General features: G+C 39.6%; 1 protein-coding gene and 1 long non-coding RNA gene across 5 annotated transcripts in view; one reads left to right on the forward strand and one right to left on the reverse strand.

Moving 5' to 3' along the window:
• LOC129051010 (uncharacterized) overlaps positions 1 to 16,838 on the forward strand; it is a 38,530-nt gene that overhangs the window by 5,585 nt on the left and 16,107 nt on the right. The gene's annotated exons all lie outside the window — the stretch shown is intronic.
• Positions 1,573 to 16,838, reverse strand: part of MYH8 (myosin heavy chain 8) — a 31,621-nt gene continuing 16,355 nt past the window's right edge. For 3 of the 4 annotated variants that reach the window (XM_024235579.3, XM_024235578.3, XM_024235580.3), the window contains exons 20-38: positions 15,549 to 15,804; positions 12,762 to 13,004; positions 12,494 to 12,670; positions 12,265 to 12,410; positions 12,088 to 12,178; positions 11,609 to 11,998; positions 10,771 to 10,897; positions 9,982 to 10,100; positions 9,658 to 9,854; positions 8,026 to 8,209; positions 7,776 to 7,941; positions 7,553 to 7,677; positions 6,360 to 6,668; positions 5,474 to 5,677; positions 4,336 to 4,461; positions 4,080 to 4,250; positions 3,791 to 3,895; positions 3,133 to 3,228; positions 1,586 to 1,851 (exon numbers count right to left, since the gene is read on the reverse strand). In XM_024235579.3, coding sequence (XP_024091347.3) covers positions 1,702 to 1,851; positions 3,133 to 3,228; positions 3,791 to 3,895; positions 4,080 to 4,250; positions 4,336 to 4,461; positions 5,474 to 5,677; positions 6,360 to 6,668; positions 7,553 to 7,677; positions 7,776 to 7,941; positions 8,026 to 8,209; positions 9,658 to 9,854; positions 9,982 to 10,100; positions 10,771 to 10,897; positions 11,609 to 11,998; positions 12,088 to 12,178; positions 12,265 to 12,410; positions 12,494 to 12,670; positions 12,762 to 13,004; positions 15,549 to 15,804 — 3,382 coding nt within the window. In that variant the 3' untranslated portion in view covers positions 1,586 to 1,701. Of the gene's footprint in view, positions 1,852 to 3,132; positions 3,229 to 3,790; positions 3,896 to 4,079; positions 4,251 to 4,335; positions 4,462 to 5,473; positions 5,678 to 6,359; positions 6,669 to 7,552; positions 7,678 to 7,775; positions 7,942 to 8,025; positions 8,210 to 9,657; positions 9,855 to 9,981; positions 10,101 to 10,770; positions 10,898 to 11,608; positions 11,999 to 12,087; positions 12,179 to 12,264; positions 12,411 to 12,493; positions 12,671 to 12,761; positions 13,005 to 15,548; positions 15,805 to 16,838 lie in introns of all 4 variants that reach the window. The other variant, XM_024235577.3, reaches the window with a different exon arrangement.

The following is a 16,838-nucleotide window of genomic DNA, read 5'->3' on the forward strand; positions in this document are numbered from 1 at the left end:
TTTTTTTTTTTTTTTTTTTTTTTTGAGACAGGGTCTCACTCTGTCTCCCAGGCTGGAGTGCAGTGGTGCGATCTTGGTTTATTGCAGCCTTGACTTCCCAGGCTCAGGTGAGTCTCCCACCTTAGCCTCCCCCGTAGCTGGGACTACAGGCATGTGCCACTATGCCTTGCTAATTTTTTTCTTTTTTTCTATTTTTAGTAGAGATGGGGCTTTGCTATGTTGCCTAGGCTGGTCTCGAACTCTTGGGCTCAAGTGATCTGCCCACCTTGACCTCCCAAAGTGTTGGGATTCCAGGTGTGAGCCACCGCATCCAACTGCCACTGTCATCTTTTAACCTTTATTTTTCAGTAGGCTCCTAACTAGTTTCCCAGTGTCCATCTTTGCTCCCTTAGTTTATTCTCAACACAGCAGCCAGAATGATTCTTTTAAAATGTATGTTAATATCGCCCTGCTCAAAACCCTCCAAAGCTTTCTCACTTCACTCTGAGTAAAGGCAAAAGTCCTTAGAGTGGCCAAGGGGCCCTACATGATCTGACCTCTCGGTTCCTCTCTTATGCCTTAACTGTCTCATCTTGCTCATTCTCTTCCTGCCCTGCTTGGCCTCCTCCCTGCCTTTCTAACATTCCCTACCTGCCCTTGCCTTAGGGCCTTTGCATTTTCTGTTGTTCTCTGCCTGGACGTGCTGTGCGCCCATATACTCACTTGGTTTACCCTCTTGCCTCCTTCAGGTCACTGCTCAAATGTCTTCTTACCAGAGATGCCTTCCTTGACTATTGGCTATAAAATAGTAAATGCGGCCAGGCGCGGTGGCTCACGCCTGTAATCCCAGCACTTTGGGAGGCCGGGGTGGGTGGATCACGAGGTCAGGAGATTGAGACCATCCTGGCTGAGATGGTGAAACCCCGTCTCTACTAAAAATACAAAAAATTAGCTGGGCGCGGTGGTGGGCATCTGTAGTCCCAACTACTCTGGAGGCTGAGGCAGGAGAATGGTGTGAACCCAGGAGGTGGAGCTTGCAGTGAGTGGAGATCGCGCCACTGCACTCTAGCCTGGGCGACTGAGTGAGACTGTGTCTCGGAAAAAAAAAATAGTAAATTCTTCCCTCCTACGTTCTAATTTCCCATTAGTACTTATAATCTGGCTCATTACATAGTTATGAATTCATTTATTGCTTTTCTTTCATTGTGGAATATAAGCTCCTAGAGAGAAGAAACTATATTTTGTTCACACAAAACTTAACTAGTGGCTGGCACTATTTATTGATTTATTATATTGATGCACATAGTAGATGCTCAATATCGTTTGTGGAGTAAATGAATGGGCCCATACGGAGGGCAGCCTCAGGGAGTGTTTTTCTTAGTAATTTGTAACAATCTAGAGAGATATAATAAAAACAAGCTCAGCAAAAGATATTTGTCTGTGTGTTGGTGGGGGGTGAAGAGGTGGGAAAGGGACTGTTGGGTGGTGCTGAAGGTTTAAACATTGAGTGCTCTGCAAAGCCATATATAATATTAAGATATTATTAGCTAGGTGAGAACTGTGAGCATGAATAGCTTTGCAAGTGAAAAAATGAAAGTACACATTTACTGTAGTTTTTATTTATTCAGCTTTAAGAGGAAAATAAACGTCATAAAGCAAGTGACCAAAAATAGCACATTTTGTGCCTTTCTTCAGCCACTTGATAGCATCAGGCAGGTGTGTTTACTCTGCACTGACTTTTGTGTGAACCTCTCGGCTCTTCACTCGCAATTTGTTGACCTGGGACTCAGCAATGTCAGCCCGTTCCTCGGCCTCCTCCAGCTCGTGCTGAAGTTTGCGGAATTTAGATAGATTAGCATTGGATTGTTCCTCCTAAGAATAGAGATAAAATTGTGAGAATTAGACTGTGTGGTTCTCATTGCACTTATCACCAGACAAGATTAGTTCCTCAAATCAGGTATTTCCTTCTTACGGTCTATTTAGCATATCCGACTTCAAATCTAAACAGAGTTGATAACTTCAACTACAGTTTTTACTTTAAAGAATGAAAGGAGAGTTTTGAAGTGGAGGAGACAGCCTCATATAAAGCCCATACATCCTTTTATGATGTATGTTCTGTATGGAAAGGAGGAAGAGACCTGTGTACCCTTATAGACATCAGTAAGTAAACGTAAGGCCAAATTATAATTGGGGAAATATCACTTAGTATATATTTTGATTCTAGTATATAAAGAAAGGGAAAAGATGGGACTAGGCAGAAAGTCTCCTCTGTTAATTGACTCATTGCCATTTATGCCTCTCCCTTTTTTCTTTCCTTTTCTTCCTTCCTATTTACTTCCTACCTATCACATGTGTCTGGAAGTGTGGAGGGATAACCAGAAAGAGTATAGATACAGAATCTTCTAACATGTTCTTATATTAGCTACAGCAAATGTGGGGGCAGGAGCCCCCACTGATGACACTAGTAGCGAGTGAAGAAGTCAGGTGGGGTAAAAGATTGATGTTTGGCTTTTGAGAACTTGATTTTTTCTATGTCTAGAGGGAGAGGAATATTTATGATGGTATTAATTAGAATTTCTACTGTATATCATTTGCAGCTATCAAGTAAGTGAGCTGTTTAGAACTTGCCCCCCCTCAACCCTTACAAATTGCTCAATAATAAAAATATCTTGGCTGGGCGTGGTGGCCCATGCCTGTAATCCCAGCACTTTGGGAGGCCGAGGTGGGTGGATCACTTGAGGCCAGGAGTTCGAGACCAGCCTGGCCAACACGGTGAAGCCCTGTCTGTACTGAAAATACAAAAACCAGCCAGGTGTGGTGGCGCAGGCCTGTTGTCCCAGCTACTGGAGAGGCTGAGGCATAAGAATCGCTTGAGCTTGGGAGGCAGAGGTTGCAGTGAGCCAAGATCACGCCACTGCATTCCAACCTGGGCTACACAGTGAGGCTCTGTCTCAAAAAAATAAAATAAATCTTTTGAAGTCTTATTCTGTAATTTAGATTTGGCGGGACAAATTCATATTTATAAAATCATCCCTCTTAAAATATGAGTGGTAGATTTTCACTTTGTCTTCTTCCTTATTGACGCATTCTTTTAAAACACTTTCTACTGCAAAAGAAATTTCCTTCTTTCCTCAAGGGCTTAAAGATACTTACAGCCTCCTCAGCTTGTCTCTTGTATGATTTCACCTTTGCCTGTAATTTATCTACTAAGTCCTGCAGCCTGAGAACATTCTTGCGATCTTCTTCAGTCTGAAAGTTTGAAACAAATAATCTGCATTCATTCTGAAGAGATAAGGCTACTCTGGGTACTAAAATAAAATCATTTGGCATGATGGCAGGTGGGCCTGGGGTAAACTTGATCAACTCTGAGATTTTCTTCATAGAATTAACAGTAGCACCCTTGTTAAATGTTTCCAGTGTGCAGGCACTGTATTAGAGAATTGCACACATCTTCTCTAGTCCTTACCTCCCTATCCTGGAAAATAGACAGTTATCCGTATTTTACAGGTGAAGAAATTGAGGTTTAGAGTGTTAAGTTCAAGAAGCAAGAGAGGCCAAACTAGGACTAATACCCAGTTTATCTGCCTTTAAAATCTGTGTTCTTTACTCTCATGCTATTTTCTAAACTTTAGAAATCTGAAGGCCTCCCTAAGTTTTAGTATAGGTCTGTGATAAGCAACTGTCTTTACTCCTTATATGTACCAAGTTAATGCGTATTTGTTTGTGAGTGGCATATAAATAAATAGTCATAAGGTTTTCAATTTCCTTCTGGGCAGGAAGACTGGATATTCTGTAAGGCTATTCCCTTTACCTGGTAGGTGAGTTCTTTTACTCGTCGCTCATGTTTCCGTAAACCTTTAACAGCCTCTGCATTACGTTTCTGTTCATTTTCAACCTCTCCTTCAAGCTCACGTACCTGTAGCCAAGAAAAATACTTACACAGTCAGTCTTGGGGGATATTAATTAGCCCAAGACCTACTGAAGGCATGGGGTGGGTGTTCCCAACCCCAGGACAGGATGGGAGTCTTGTGTAGGAAGAGAGAAGGGTAGAGAGAGTGCCCTTTTTCTCTTCCCAGATTTAGAAAGATTGAGACACCCACCCTGGCCTCCAGTTTCTGGATCTGCTTCTTCCCACCCTTCAGCGCCAGCTGCTCGGCCTCATCTAGACGATGCTGCAGGTCCTTCACTGTCTGCTCCAGGTTCTTCTTCATCCGCTCCAGGTGGGCGCTGGTGTCCTGTTCCTTCTTCAGCTCCTCAGCCATCATGGCAGCCTATTTAGGAAATAAATTAAGAAAGTAATGATACTTGATGGTAGCAGGTGCATACGTGTGTCAGTAAGCCAAATGTTCATCTTACATCAGTGATGGCCTTCTTGGCTTTCTCTTCTGCATTGCGTGATTCTTGGATTACTTCTTCCACTTCAGTTTGGAGTTGGGAAACGTCGTTTTCTAATTTCTTCTTGGTGTTGATGAGGCTGGTATTCTGTTAAAAGTAGTCAGTAGAAATTTACAAAATTTGCAGTTTGCCCTCTTGGGATTTTACAAGTGTCTTACTTGTTGGTTCGTGCAGGGGATCTGCTGGCAACATTTCACTAAACTTTAATTATTTGTTCAGTGGAAAATGTTAATTATTTGTTAGGTAGGAACTCCTTTCCCCCAACTTCCCCAGTGTCCACCTGATTTATGCATAAGGACTTCTGAGGTTTGAGAATGCCTTATTGGCATACATTAGTTAATTGTTCTTTTAATTATATTTCAGTCAGACATCACTAGTTATTCTCTCTCTGGAAGGTTGGAAATAGAAAATAATAGATTCATTTTGTGAGTGGCAGGCACTGAGAGTTTCTTCCTTAGAAGGAATCTATTCTCTCTGAGTTTTCACGATTTGTTCCCTTGGAGAGCACTGAATTTGTCTTATGAAAACATATTCTTAAGATTTCAACTCAGTGTTTCACAGAGAGAAGCAATATTGTCTCAATGGGTATTTGAAAATGTTTAGGGGCAGATTTTTTTGGTTGTCAAAATGACTAGGCGGTGCTACTGCATTTAAAGCCTGGGCAAGTCAGGAATGCTAAATGTGCTATAAGGCATGGGGACAGTGAACACAGCAGTGCTAAATGCTTAAGTGCTACCGATGAGAAACACTGCATGGAACATTTTCAGATTTTGGAGGCAACAGGTATCTTTACTCAATATTATTCTACCTCATGGTTTCTAAAATAATGTAAATAGCCAAACCTTATTTTTAAATAAAAAAGTAATAGCTTTTTTTGGGGGGAGGGGTAGAAACCCCAAGAAAGAAACAGGAACACACACCAAAAAACAAAAAAGCACCCATAATCTAATTACTGTAAGATAATGGCAATGAGTATTTTTGAGCATATCCCCATCCTTGTTTACATACACATATTTATACAAATTGAGTACTTTCATGTTATAATGCGAATGCATCAACTACCAGTACACCAGCAATTTGTTTGATGTGAGGGTCTCACCTGGGTGTGGAGGAGCTGGACACGTTCACTGGCATCCAGGAGCTCCTGTTCTGCGATTTTCCTGCTTCTCTCTGTCTGTTCCAGAGTGGCCCGCAGCTCCTCGATCTCGGCCTGCAGCAGGTTGGCTCTGCGCTCCACGATCGCCAGCTGTTCCTTCAGATCCTCCTGGCCCTGGAGAGCATCATCCAGGTGGAGCTGGGTTTCCTGATAAGTGAAAAACAGAGAAAGGCCTTAAGTGTTCTGAAGAGGATTTGAAGATCCCAGGAGATGAACTGGGAGATTTACTGGTGCCAGGAACAGAAGATGACCTATGCCTGTCGTTTGAATGCATCTGAGTATGGTTAGGTCATTTGCTTAGGGTAAGAGAGAATTATCAGGAGACATAGATTCTTGTTCTGTTTCTGCCATTAACTGGTTATTGTGTCATGTGTGAGTCACTAATGTCTGTCATTTGTGGAGCAGTTTCCATATGCTCTATCCAGGACTTGACATCTGTTATTTCATTTGATCTTCACAGTAACTCGGTGAGGTGGGTAGTTTCATTCTTACTTTGAAGAAAGAACAGAGGTTCTGAGAGGTTAAATAACTTGCTTAAAATCAGGCAGCTAGTAAATGACAAAACTAAGACTGAACCTCAGGCCTGTCTGGTGCCCAAGTCTGTTCACTTTCTTTCATATCACGCTGTAATGCCTAGGCATCTGTTTGTTCTTCTACATAACATTTTCTTAAAAATAGTATGTTCTATGTGTATTTAATTCAGTTACCTTTGTGTGGTCAGCTGTATAATTTGTTAAGAGAAAAAAAGGATGGTTTAACAAGGTGTTTGGGAAATGGATGACAGGTACTTTCCCCGCTTCATCTGGGAGGCGAATGTGGACCCATTTACCTTCAGGATTCCTTGGGTGTTCCTGTAGTTCCTTAAACTCTCTGCAGCTAAGCGATTGGCATGGTTCAGCTGGATTTCCATTTCATTCAGATCTCCTTCCATTTTCTTCTTGACTCTCAGAGCATCATTTCTGCTTCTAATCTCCGCATCCAGCGTGCTCTGCATTGTCTCCACGACTCTAGTGTGGTTTCTCTTCAGCTGGTCAATTTCCTCATCTTTTTCTGCAATTTTTCTGTCAACTTCAGACTTGACTTGGTTTAACTCAAGCTGGATACGCAGAATCTTTCCTTCTTCATGTTCGAGAGATGCCTTAACAAAACAGTGATCAATTAATAATGGAGAAGAGCCTGAGTATTTGGAGTATATTCCTTCGTGAGCCAAACTCTTGTCAATATCAGTTTGTCTAATTTTACAAAGTATAATACAGTAGTTCTGGGAATCTTCTAGGTAAATCATTATTTTGTTTATTTAGTGACAGATTATATAGGGCAGCTCTGCAATAAAGGTGCTTTGTGCTATACAAATATTGTTCATATTAGTACTAATAAAATTATATAATTAAATTCATGTACAGTAAATATAAATTCTCAATCTGTTTTAGAAATTAAAATGTTCTTGTGTGATATACTAGCCCCTGACCTAGAAACCATCAGTTTTAAAATATGTTGATTTTTTTCCGATTACATAATATACGTGCATTGTATAATGTGGAGGCAATACATAAAGGAAAACCTAGCTGTTGTTCCCCCAGTAAAGAGATAAACATTTTAATGTGGTGTATTTTTTCTAGTCTTTTTTCCTACTTCTATATATTTTTACATAATGAAAATTATATTGTTTATGCAAATTTGTGTCTTTAAAATTACTGTCTACTGTAAAATATTTTTCTAAAATAATCATATTTCATGGCTATATAAAATTTCATCATATGACTGTTCTGTAATTTGCTTACTTTTGTTCTTAGATTGGACATCTTTGTCTTAAAGCTTTACTCCATTTGACACTTTTTGGGTGATAAAATCTTAGAAATAGAATTGATAGGTCAGAGTATTTACATTTTTAAGGATTTTGATAAGTATTGCCAAGTTGTCCTTCGTAAAGATCCTGTAAGTTTAAATTATCAGTAGCCCCACTTTTTTTTAAACTGATGTTTGTCTTTGTTTCTCCATAACATAATACAAGGTAATATGTACCTCTGCTTCTTCTAAAGCAGCCTGAATTTCACATTTCTCTTGTTCTACTTGCTTCTTTATTTTCTCCAATTCATGAATTTGCTTTCCTCCCTCTGCAATCTGCTCAGTGAGGTCAGAAATCTCCTCTGTGGTTGAACAGACAGGAGAGAAATGGTCAGAAAGATGGCAACATGGAAAGGTCCTCCCAGGGATATATGGAGTAGGGAAGACTGTGAGGACTCACGTTGCAAGTTCTTATTTTCTCTTCTTAGTGTTTCGAGTTGATCCAGGGATTCCTCGTAGGCATTCTTCACTTTGAACAGCTCAGTGCTAAGAGAACGGGACTCCTTCTGGGAGGCCTCAAGTTCAGCCTGAGTTTCCTCATACTTCTGCTTCCATTCTGATAGTACCTGAAAAGCAATAAATCATGAGTTGATCCAAGGAGAAAGGAATACCAAGTAAAACACTCTTAAAGTTTAAGCAGTCTGGGCCACCTTGTCAAAGTTCCTTTGCTTCTTATCAAGAGCTGCACAGGCTGCATTAGACCTTTCCACATCAAGCATGAGGTCTTCAACTTCATTCTGGAGCCGCTGCTTCGTCTTCTCAAGGGAAGCACATTTGGCGTTCACAGCTTCTACATGTTCCTCAGCTTCTTGCAGGCGCTGGGCCAACTTCTTCCTGAAAAGTTAGCCAGGCAGTCAGGAGAATGGCCAAGACCAGAAGCAAAGTGATAACCTCCTTGGTCCCTTTTCACAGTCCTGTTTCTTTTCTTTTGTTTCTGTTTTGAGAGACAGAGTCTCCCTCTGTCGCCCAGGCTGGAGTGCAGTGGTGCGATCTCGGCTCACTGCAACCTCCCGGGTTCAAGCGATTCTCCTGCCTCAGCTTCCCAAGTAGCTAGGATTACAGGCGTGCACCACCACGCCCAGCTAATTTTTGTATTTTTTTTTTTAAATAGAGACAGGGTTTCACTATATGTTGGCCAAGCTGGTCTTGAACTCCTGATCTCAGGTGATCCGCCCGCCTTGGCTTCCCAAAGTGCTGGGATTACAGGTGTGAGCCACTGTGCCTGGCCACAGTCCTGTTTCTATACTGGCAAATAGCATATGATTTTCAAAAAGGTGGCAGCCAGAACTGCTTTCTAGATTGGTAAACTGTATGGAAAGATCCAAAGTGGTGAAGAGTTGGAAACAAGTCCTTGGAATATTATAGAATTCTTAGAGGCTGCTGTTGGTGCTGCCATTGTATGTGCCTTACTACCTAAGTAACTCAGGATTTTCAAGACTTCTGATTGAGTATGACTGTGGAAAATTATTAGCCAGGATAATCTTGTTGTTTGACTTATATATCCATTCTCACTCTAATATGGATTTGAGGTTAACTAGATATTTTACTGGCCAGAAATATACTGAGCATATTCATTTGCTTTCTCAGACTTTCCATTCCATTTTATGTATTTTTTTCCCTAGAGAATAGCCAGTTTCTTCTGATCATTATATTTGGACAGTCTCTCCAGGGAAATAAATTGATATATAAATCAGGACAATTCATGCAGTTTAAACAAAGGCAGGTTTTTTTTTTGCCTCCTGAATTCTCCACATTCTCAGTTCATTTTCAGTTGTGTGCCAAGTACACATCCTTATGGTAGAGAAAAACCTTTGGCTTGATGCCCAAGGAGACCTACTTGAAGTTCTCCGTTTGTCTACATGCAGACTAAGGCTTCACTTTATTTAGGCCAACCCTAAACATTATGTATGGTTTGGTGGCCTCCAACGTGAGCTTTAAGAGGTATGTCTTCTACTCAATGCCTAAGAAGGTGGGCTGTAGAATCAGAATGACAGGCTCCAAACCCAGCTGTATCATTTATTAAGCAGATACCTTTGGGTTAGTTGGTTAACAACTTATAGCCTCAACTTCCTCATCTTTAAAATGGGGATTGGAATATTGATACCAATATAATATTGTTATGAAGGTAAATAAGCTGATATACATACATACATATATATATATAAAATACTTGACACAGTATGCACTCAATAAATGTTAGCTTTTGCTGTTGTTATGTTATCATCATCATAAATATCACAGCTGCTTCTGGGAGTTCCTCTTCTAGAGTTCACAGCACATACTTGGCCTCCTCCAGCTCCTCTGTGCGCTGGATGGCATCTGTCTCGTATTTGGTTCTCCACTGGGCAACCTCACTGTTGGCCTTGGACAGCGCCCTCTGCAGCTCAGCTTTGCCTTCCTGCTCCTCCTCATACTGTTCCCGCAGCAGGTCACAGTCATGGCGGGAGGACTGCAGGGCGTGTGCCAGGGCGTTCTTGGCCTGCAGAAGTAGCAGTTCGGTGACATAAATTCATGTATTCAGTGATATTTAACTTACACATCCCAAGTAGAGCCTAATTGGGCAGGTTTACATTTGGTTAGTCAAAAAAATCTTTGGCAAAACTCACCTTAGTTTCTTCCTCTAGTTGATATTTCAGCTCTTCAATCTGCTGAGTAGATGCTTGCTTGCTCCTTGAAAGCTGAGAGACTAAAGCATCTTTCTCATCTAATAGTCGGGAATATTCACCTAGGAATAATAGACATAAGGGAATTTTTTACTGGCATAAAAATAAGCCTAAACCTTTTATATTTATATATATATGTGTGTGTGTGTATATATGTATATATGTGTGTGTGTATATATATATATATATATATATATATACACACACAAATTGTATATACCTTACCTGAAATGCTTGGGACCAGAAGTGTTTCAGATTTCAGATTTTTGTTTGATTTTAGAATATTTGCATTACATTTACCAGTTCAGCATCCCTAATCTGAAAGTCTAAAATCTGAAGTGCTGCAGTGAGCATTTCCTTTGGACATCATATCAGCCCTCAGTTTTGAATTTTGGAGCATTTCAGATTTTTGATTTTCAGATTAGGGATACTCAACCTGTGTGTGTGTGTGTGTGTGTCTGTTTGTGTGTGATGTGTTTAATCTACACTTCATCTGCCTCTAAGTATTTTTTTAGCACTGGTTAGAACTGGAGATTTAAAAGCAGCATTGCCATAGAAGTGTTGTAAGTAAACTTGTCTGCTCAGTTTTGCTTTCTTTCCTTTTTGACCTTCTCAGCAAACTCTGATCATTTGTTTATCTTTCTCTAAAGTGAGAATATTGCTATTTATTAGAACCCCTAGAATCCTTTTTATGTAGTCCATGGTGTTGGGACCCAGAGAAGATGTCTTTACCCGCTTCTGTTTGCAGGTGCGCTCTCTGTGCTGTGAGGTCATTGATCAGCCGCTGCTGCTCCTCTTCCTTGGTCTTAAGCTCACTCACTTGATCTTCTAGAGAGCGGCACATCTTTTCAAGGTTTCCCTACAGGATATGTAGCAATGAAAGATGAGACATCGAATGCAATAAAAAGGTTAAAACTTGATTCTTAAAATATTTGTAGAGTAAATAAATTCATGTCAAGTGTGAGTAGAAAGTTAGGACATCAACTCTGTGGAACATGCAAGAATTTAGGCATGGTGAGTGCATAGTGTGCCTAAACTGGTCATTGGAGACCATTTATTCCAATGATATTGACACTTGCTTAAAGTGGATTTTGAAATCATCTTAATAAGCCAGGCGCAGTGGCTCATGCCTGTAATCCCAGCACTTTGGGAGGCTGAGGTGGGCGGATCACAAGGTTAGGAGATCGAGACCATCCTGGCTAACATGGTGAAACCCCGTCTCTACTAAAAATACAAAAAATTAGCCAGGCTTGGTGGCGGGCGCCTGTAGTCCCAGCTGCTCAGGAGGCTGAGGCAGGAGAATGGCATGAACCCAGGAGGAGGAGGTTGCAGTGAGCCGAGATCGCGCCACTGCACTCCAGCCTGGGCGACAGAGTGAGACACCGTCCCAAAAAAAAAAAAAACCTTAATAGATTATAACCAGCATTTAAAAAAATACCATAGAGTGGGATATACTAGGTTAGAAAATATTTAAGTAGTGCTGTTAAATGCCTGCAAACAATGTTTAGTGATAGAGAACAATGGGTGTTCTTACAAATGATTACCTTCATTTAGAGACAGTATTGGGTACCTTGGCTTTGGAAATGACCTCTGCGTTACTGCTGAGGTCATCAATCTCCATCTTCAGCTCACTCTTCTCCTTCTCCAGCTTCTGTTTGACCCGCTGCAGGTTGTCAATCTGCTCCGCAAGCTCAGCCATACTGTCTGCGTGCTTCTTCCGAAGAGCAGCCGCCATAGCTTCATGCTGCAGGGTGGCCTCCTCCAGGTCCCTGCGCAGTTTCTGAAACTCAGCCTCCCGCTTCTTGTTCAATTCCACCTGAGCAGAAGTTGCCCCACCGGCTTCTTCCAGCCTCTCGCTGATCTCCTCCAGTTCCCGGGAGAGGTCAGAGCGCTGCTTCTCTGCTTTGGATCGGGAGGCCCGCTCTGCCTCGATTTCTTCCTCCAGCTCCTCAATGCGGGCCTGGGAACGAAAGAAGCACATAAACATAAACTCATCTCAACTTCATTGTTTTTTTGGTGTGCAGAAAAAATAGAGGTGAGATGACTCACCTGCAACTCTTTGATCTTCTTCTGTAGTTGAATTTCTACAGCTTGCTCATCTTCAATTTTGCTTATCAAATTGCTAATTTCAAATTCTTTCCTTTAGACAGAAGAGCAAGACGTATTAATACTCATATGAATTGAAAGATGATATAACATAGAAGTTTTTTTCTAAAGGGCTCCTACTTTTTAAGCTTTTCATCAAGTTGCTGTTTGTCATTTTCTATATCCATTGTGGATTCTTGGGCCAATTTGAGGTCACCCTCCAGTTTCCGCTTTGCTCTTTCTAGATCCATTCGAAGCTTCTTTTCTTGTTCCAGAGACCCTTCAAGCTAATAAGAAAGTAAATATGGTAAAAATTGAAAGTATATATATTTTTAAAAATCTTTCAAAGGGATATTTAAAATGTGCTTACATCATCCACTTGCTGTTCTAGCTTGGTTTTAGCTTTGGTCAGGATGTTTACTTTGTCCTCCTCTGCCTGCAGGTCATCTAGGGTCTGCTGATGGGTCTCTTGGAGAGCCTTCTTCTCCTTGGACAGTTTTGCAATGATTTCATCCAGGCCTGCCATCTCTTCTGTAAGATTTTTCACCTACAAAGGTTAAGAAAGAGATTATTTCTCCTATAAAGCAATTTAGTTGGTGGCAGAACCTCTATACAGTATTGTAGAATATGACTGATACCTTGTTCTCTGTGGCATGTTTCTCCTTCTCAACCTTGGCCAGTGTCAGCTCAAGGTCATCAATGTCTTTCTTGAGTTCTGAACATTCATCCTCCAGTTTCCTCTTCTTGGCTGTCAGCTCAGCATTGATCTCTTCCTCCTCCTCAGCTCTTTCAGTCACCTCTTTGATTTTGGCCTCAAGTTGGATTTTGTTTTTAATCAGTTGCTCACACCTTTCCTCTGCATCAGCCAAGCTATCTGCTTCCTATGGAGAGATGCATTCAGATACTTAGAGTCTGTTACTTATTTTGAAACTTTTTTTTTTGCACAAAAATAATAGTTTTATTGAATTCTTTTGAATTTTTCAGTATGAATATAAATTTAATTTAATAGAACATTATTACATGGTCTGGAGAAATGCAGCTTATTGGAAGTGAGACTATAGCTTTAGAAGCAAACTAGTTTGCAAAGTTATTGGATTGGAGCTATTGACTATTTAAAAAATAATTTGTAGAAGAGTGGAAAGACCTCTAAATCGGGCAAAAGGAAGCCTGGGTTCTTGTCCCAATATTGCTTGCATATGTATGACTTTGGGCAGATTGCTTTATTCCTTTTATTCTCAACTATATATATATATATATGTTATATTATATATATAAAGGGGGGTTGGAATAAATGATTGCCAAGAGCTTTTCAGCTGTAATATTTAAAGATTTTGATTTAATTAAATTGATTAGTTTTGGTTTTGATCATTCCCTGTCCCCCTCAAACCACTAATTGCTAGGCTGTATTGAAAAAAGAAAAAGAAGAAAAATAACTTAAATACATTTCCATGTCATATTTTTTAATACACTAAAACCTTCCTGATAGTTCATACAGTGCTATAATTGTTCAAAATTTACATTTCTATTTAAAGAATTACCCATTAATCTTAAGATGAATTTTATTTTTTGGAACTTTTACCCCAACTTTTATTTTGAAAACTGTTAAACTTACCGAATAGATGTATGAATAATACAATAAACTGCCATATGCCATTTACCTAAATCCTCGTATTTTTAACATTGTACTGTTTTTTCTCTCTCTAAACACACACATAGACACATATATATGCACATGTGCGCGTGCACACACACTCTCCTAAATCATTTGAAAGTAAATGGCAGATATCATATTTTAGCATTTCTCTCCTAAGAACATGAACATTCTCCTATATAACTACAATACTGTTATTACAAATGAAAATATTATCATGATACAATAATATTATCTAATATACAGTCTATATTCAGATTTCCCCGGTGTAACAAAAATGTTCTTAAAGTTTTGTGGTTTCATTGTTTTATTTTTATACACAACATGGGCAATAGGCCTAAACTGCAACATAATTTTCAGAGAGTTGTACCATTGACTAGGCTAGAGGTTCTTCTGCCCAGGACAGTTCTAGTTAAGGAAAGACTGATGAACTGGTCTTAGTCCTTTCTGTTTTTGCGTTTTTGTTTGCTTTTGTTTTCCTATTCCCTTCTAAATCTGGTTAATGTGGGAAGTCTATGTTGAGCCCCTGAAATTTTGAAAATGTTCAAGCCCATATGTCAAGTTAGGAAAAAAAAAATAGAATGAACAGTGATATGTTATGAACCTAGATTCACCAGTTGCTAAGTTATGCCACATTTGCTTTGTCCATCCCGTTTGTGACCGTCTCCCCTCCCCCCATAATTATCAAAATGAATTTTAGAATATATGAGAAAGTAATTCTCAGAAACTTATAGCTCAATAAAGTTTTTATAAGTGACTAACGAAAGGATTCAAATAAAAATCAATCCAGTCTAATTTATTAGGTTACCTTGGCCTGGGGAATATTTTTTAACTTCCCAGTGTTTGTTTTGTTCTTGAGTTTTAAAAAACGTTTAAATGGAATATAATGGGAACTTATTGGGGGATTCTTTTCTTTTTTCTTTTTTTGAGCTTTACTGCTTAATGTATTTATTTTTAATAGTGATATACTCAATACATATTTACTCACTGACTAATGATAACTGTGAAAAGATGGTAAGATAGAGAGGCTACAGTCCTGTGCTTTTGGAAAAAAGTAACATTCTTATAAATGAAGGTATCAGAAGGAAAAATTGAAAGTTGCTGAAAAAAAGTAGGAAAACTATCCTTTTCACAGGTTAGTTTATGATACTGTTAGATTTGTTGAACCAAGGAAATGGGAGGTTACCTTTGACCAAAGTGCTCATGCCAAACCTACTCCCCACTCCAACTGCCCCTCCTTCCTGCACCAATAAACAGACGCTAGGAACTAGAAATTTGTATCAGAGGAAGAATCAGGAGGACACATTGCTCTGCCTGACATGCTAGTAGTTCAGTTCCATTAAATACAGATAGATTTATTGAGCTAAATCTTGGCGCTTGGGGAAAGGAGATACAGAAAGAAATAAGTTTGAATTTAAATCTCATAGACTTGCATTTAGAAAATAGGGCTATACTTTTAATGCTGGGCTAAAGTAGCCCAGGCAAAGGGGTAAAATATTTGACTGAGACTTGGGGGATTGGCTTTAAGCTACTTCCTTTATGGCTGTTAAATTTTGTGATATTATTAAACAAATTCTTCAATCTTTCCTTTTCCCATTGTAACTTGGAAATAATTGTGCCTTTTCTTCCCCATAGAATATTAAAAGATAAATGAGGTATTAAAAACAGCAACTTGAGATTTTTTTTCAAGTAGAGATCATTTGTAAATCCAAAGTATATGTGTATTTCAAAAAAGCTTCAGTAACATGGTGCATTCAGAATATGGAGTACTCACAGATTGAACCTGGAGTTGCAGGTCATTTTTCTCTTTTAAGAGAGTGACCATTTTTTCCTCTAGCTCCTTCCTTTTTGCCTCTGACTTGGCGAGTTCATCTTTGGTTTTCTGGAAGTCTTCCTTCATGGTGGCCATCTCTTTCTCAGTCTCTGCACTCTTGAGGAGGGGCTTGATCTTGAAGAAGAGTTTCATCCAGGGCCAGTGCTTGACGTTCATGAAGGCACGGACATTATACTGGATGCAGAAAAGTGCTTCTCTGCGATGACGTGAAAATATCAGTGTAGACTGATCCGTTAGAGCCAATGTTATTGTTACTTATCACACACAAATTTCCCTTTTAATGAATGCCCCTCACAAATAAATATGTCACATTCTCTATATATTATATGCAGGCTTTACACACACACACACACGTGTACACACATTCTCACGCTCACACTCATGGTCAGTAGCCCTCAGTATAACCACCTTGCTAATATGAGTACTGTTCATATTGAGCAGATCTTCTGTGTTCTCAATCCCTGTCAAACTAGCAAAGAGAGTGACTTTAGGGGTGAATATTTTGAATGTATGATCAGCACATACCATTTGACATATGACAGTATTAGTGATTTGAGTTAGTGATTTGATTAGTGGGCATGGTGATTGCATGTTGATTGTGCTGCCTGTCTGTGGGCATATGGATGAGAACTGTGAAATGACATAGGTTGCCTTCTGAATGGCCCACCTAAACTGAGCGAATGATTTGTCTTCTCTTCCTTGAAGTTGCTCCTCTTATTTTGAACAACAGTGAATTATCCACTCTATAAACTTTTTTTGCTAGCTTCTTCAGATAATACACTGGCTTATCTCAAATCCTTCAAGTGCCTCAGTCTTAACTGATTAATTGGATTGTTAATATTTGTGAGGCATTCAGCATCTGTTGAGCTCTAAAATTTATTTTATTGAAATAAAGTGAAAAATAGTAATAAAAGGTACCCCTACTGCAAACTATAGCCATAGACTGGCTAGGTTTGACTACCTTGTAGCAATGTGTATGTTTCTTCAAGCTTGTTAAAATGTAAATTCTATCTCTATAGGTCCAGTTTTTAAGACTTATAACTGTGTGAAAGCAGATACCTTGACACAAACCATAATGTTCACACATGGGAAAGACTCAGGAACACTTCCAGTGCAGGCCTAAATGATTACAGATGAGAAAAATGAATGCACAGTGTGTGTGTAAGTAGAGGGAATGCAGTAGTGTTGGGTAGATTAACTGGGTGAGATTAGTTACAGAAAGGGGAAATT

The sequence above is a fragment of the Pongo abelii genome, chromosome 19 (assembly GCF_028885655.2).
Source record: "Pongo abelii isolate AG06213 chromosome 19, NHGRI_mPonAbe1-v2.0_pri, whole genome shotgun sequence".
Classification (NCBI taxonomy): Eukaryota; Metazoa; Chordata; class Mammalia; order Primates; family Hominidae; genus Pongo; species Pongo abelii.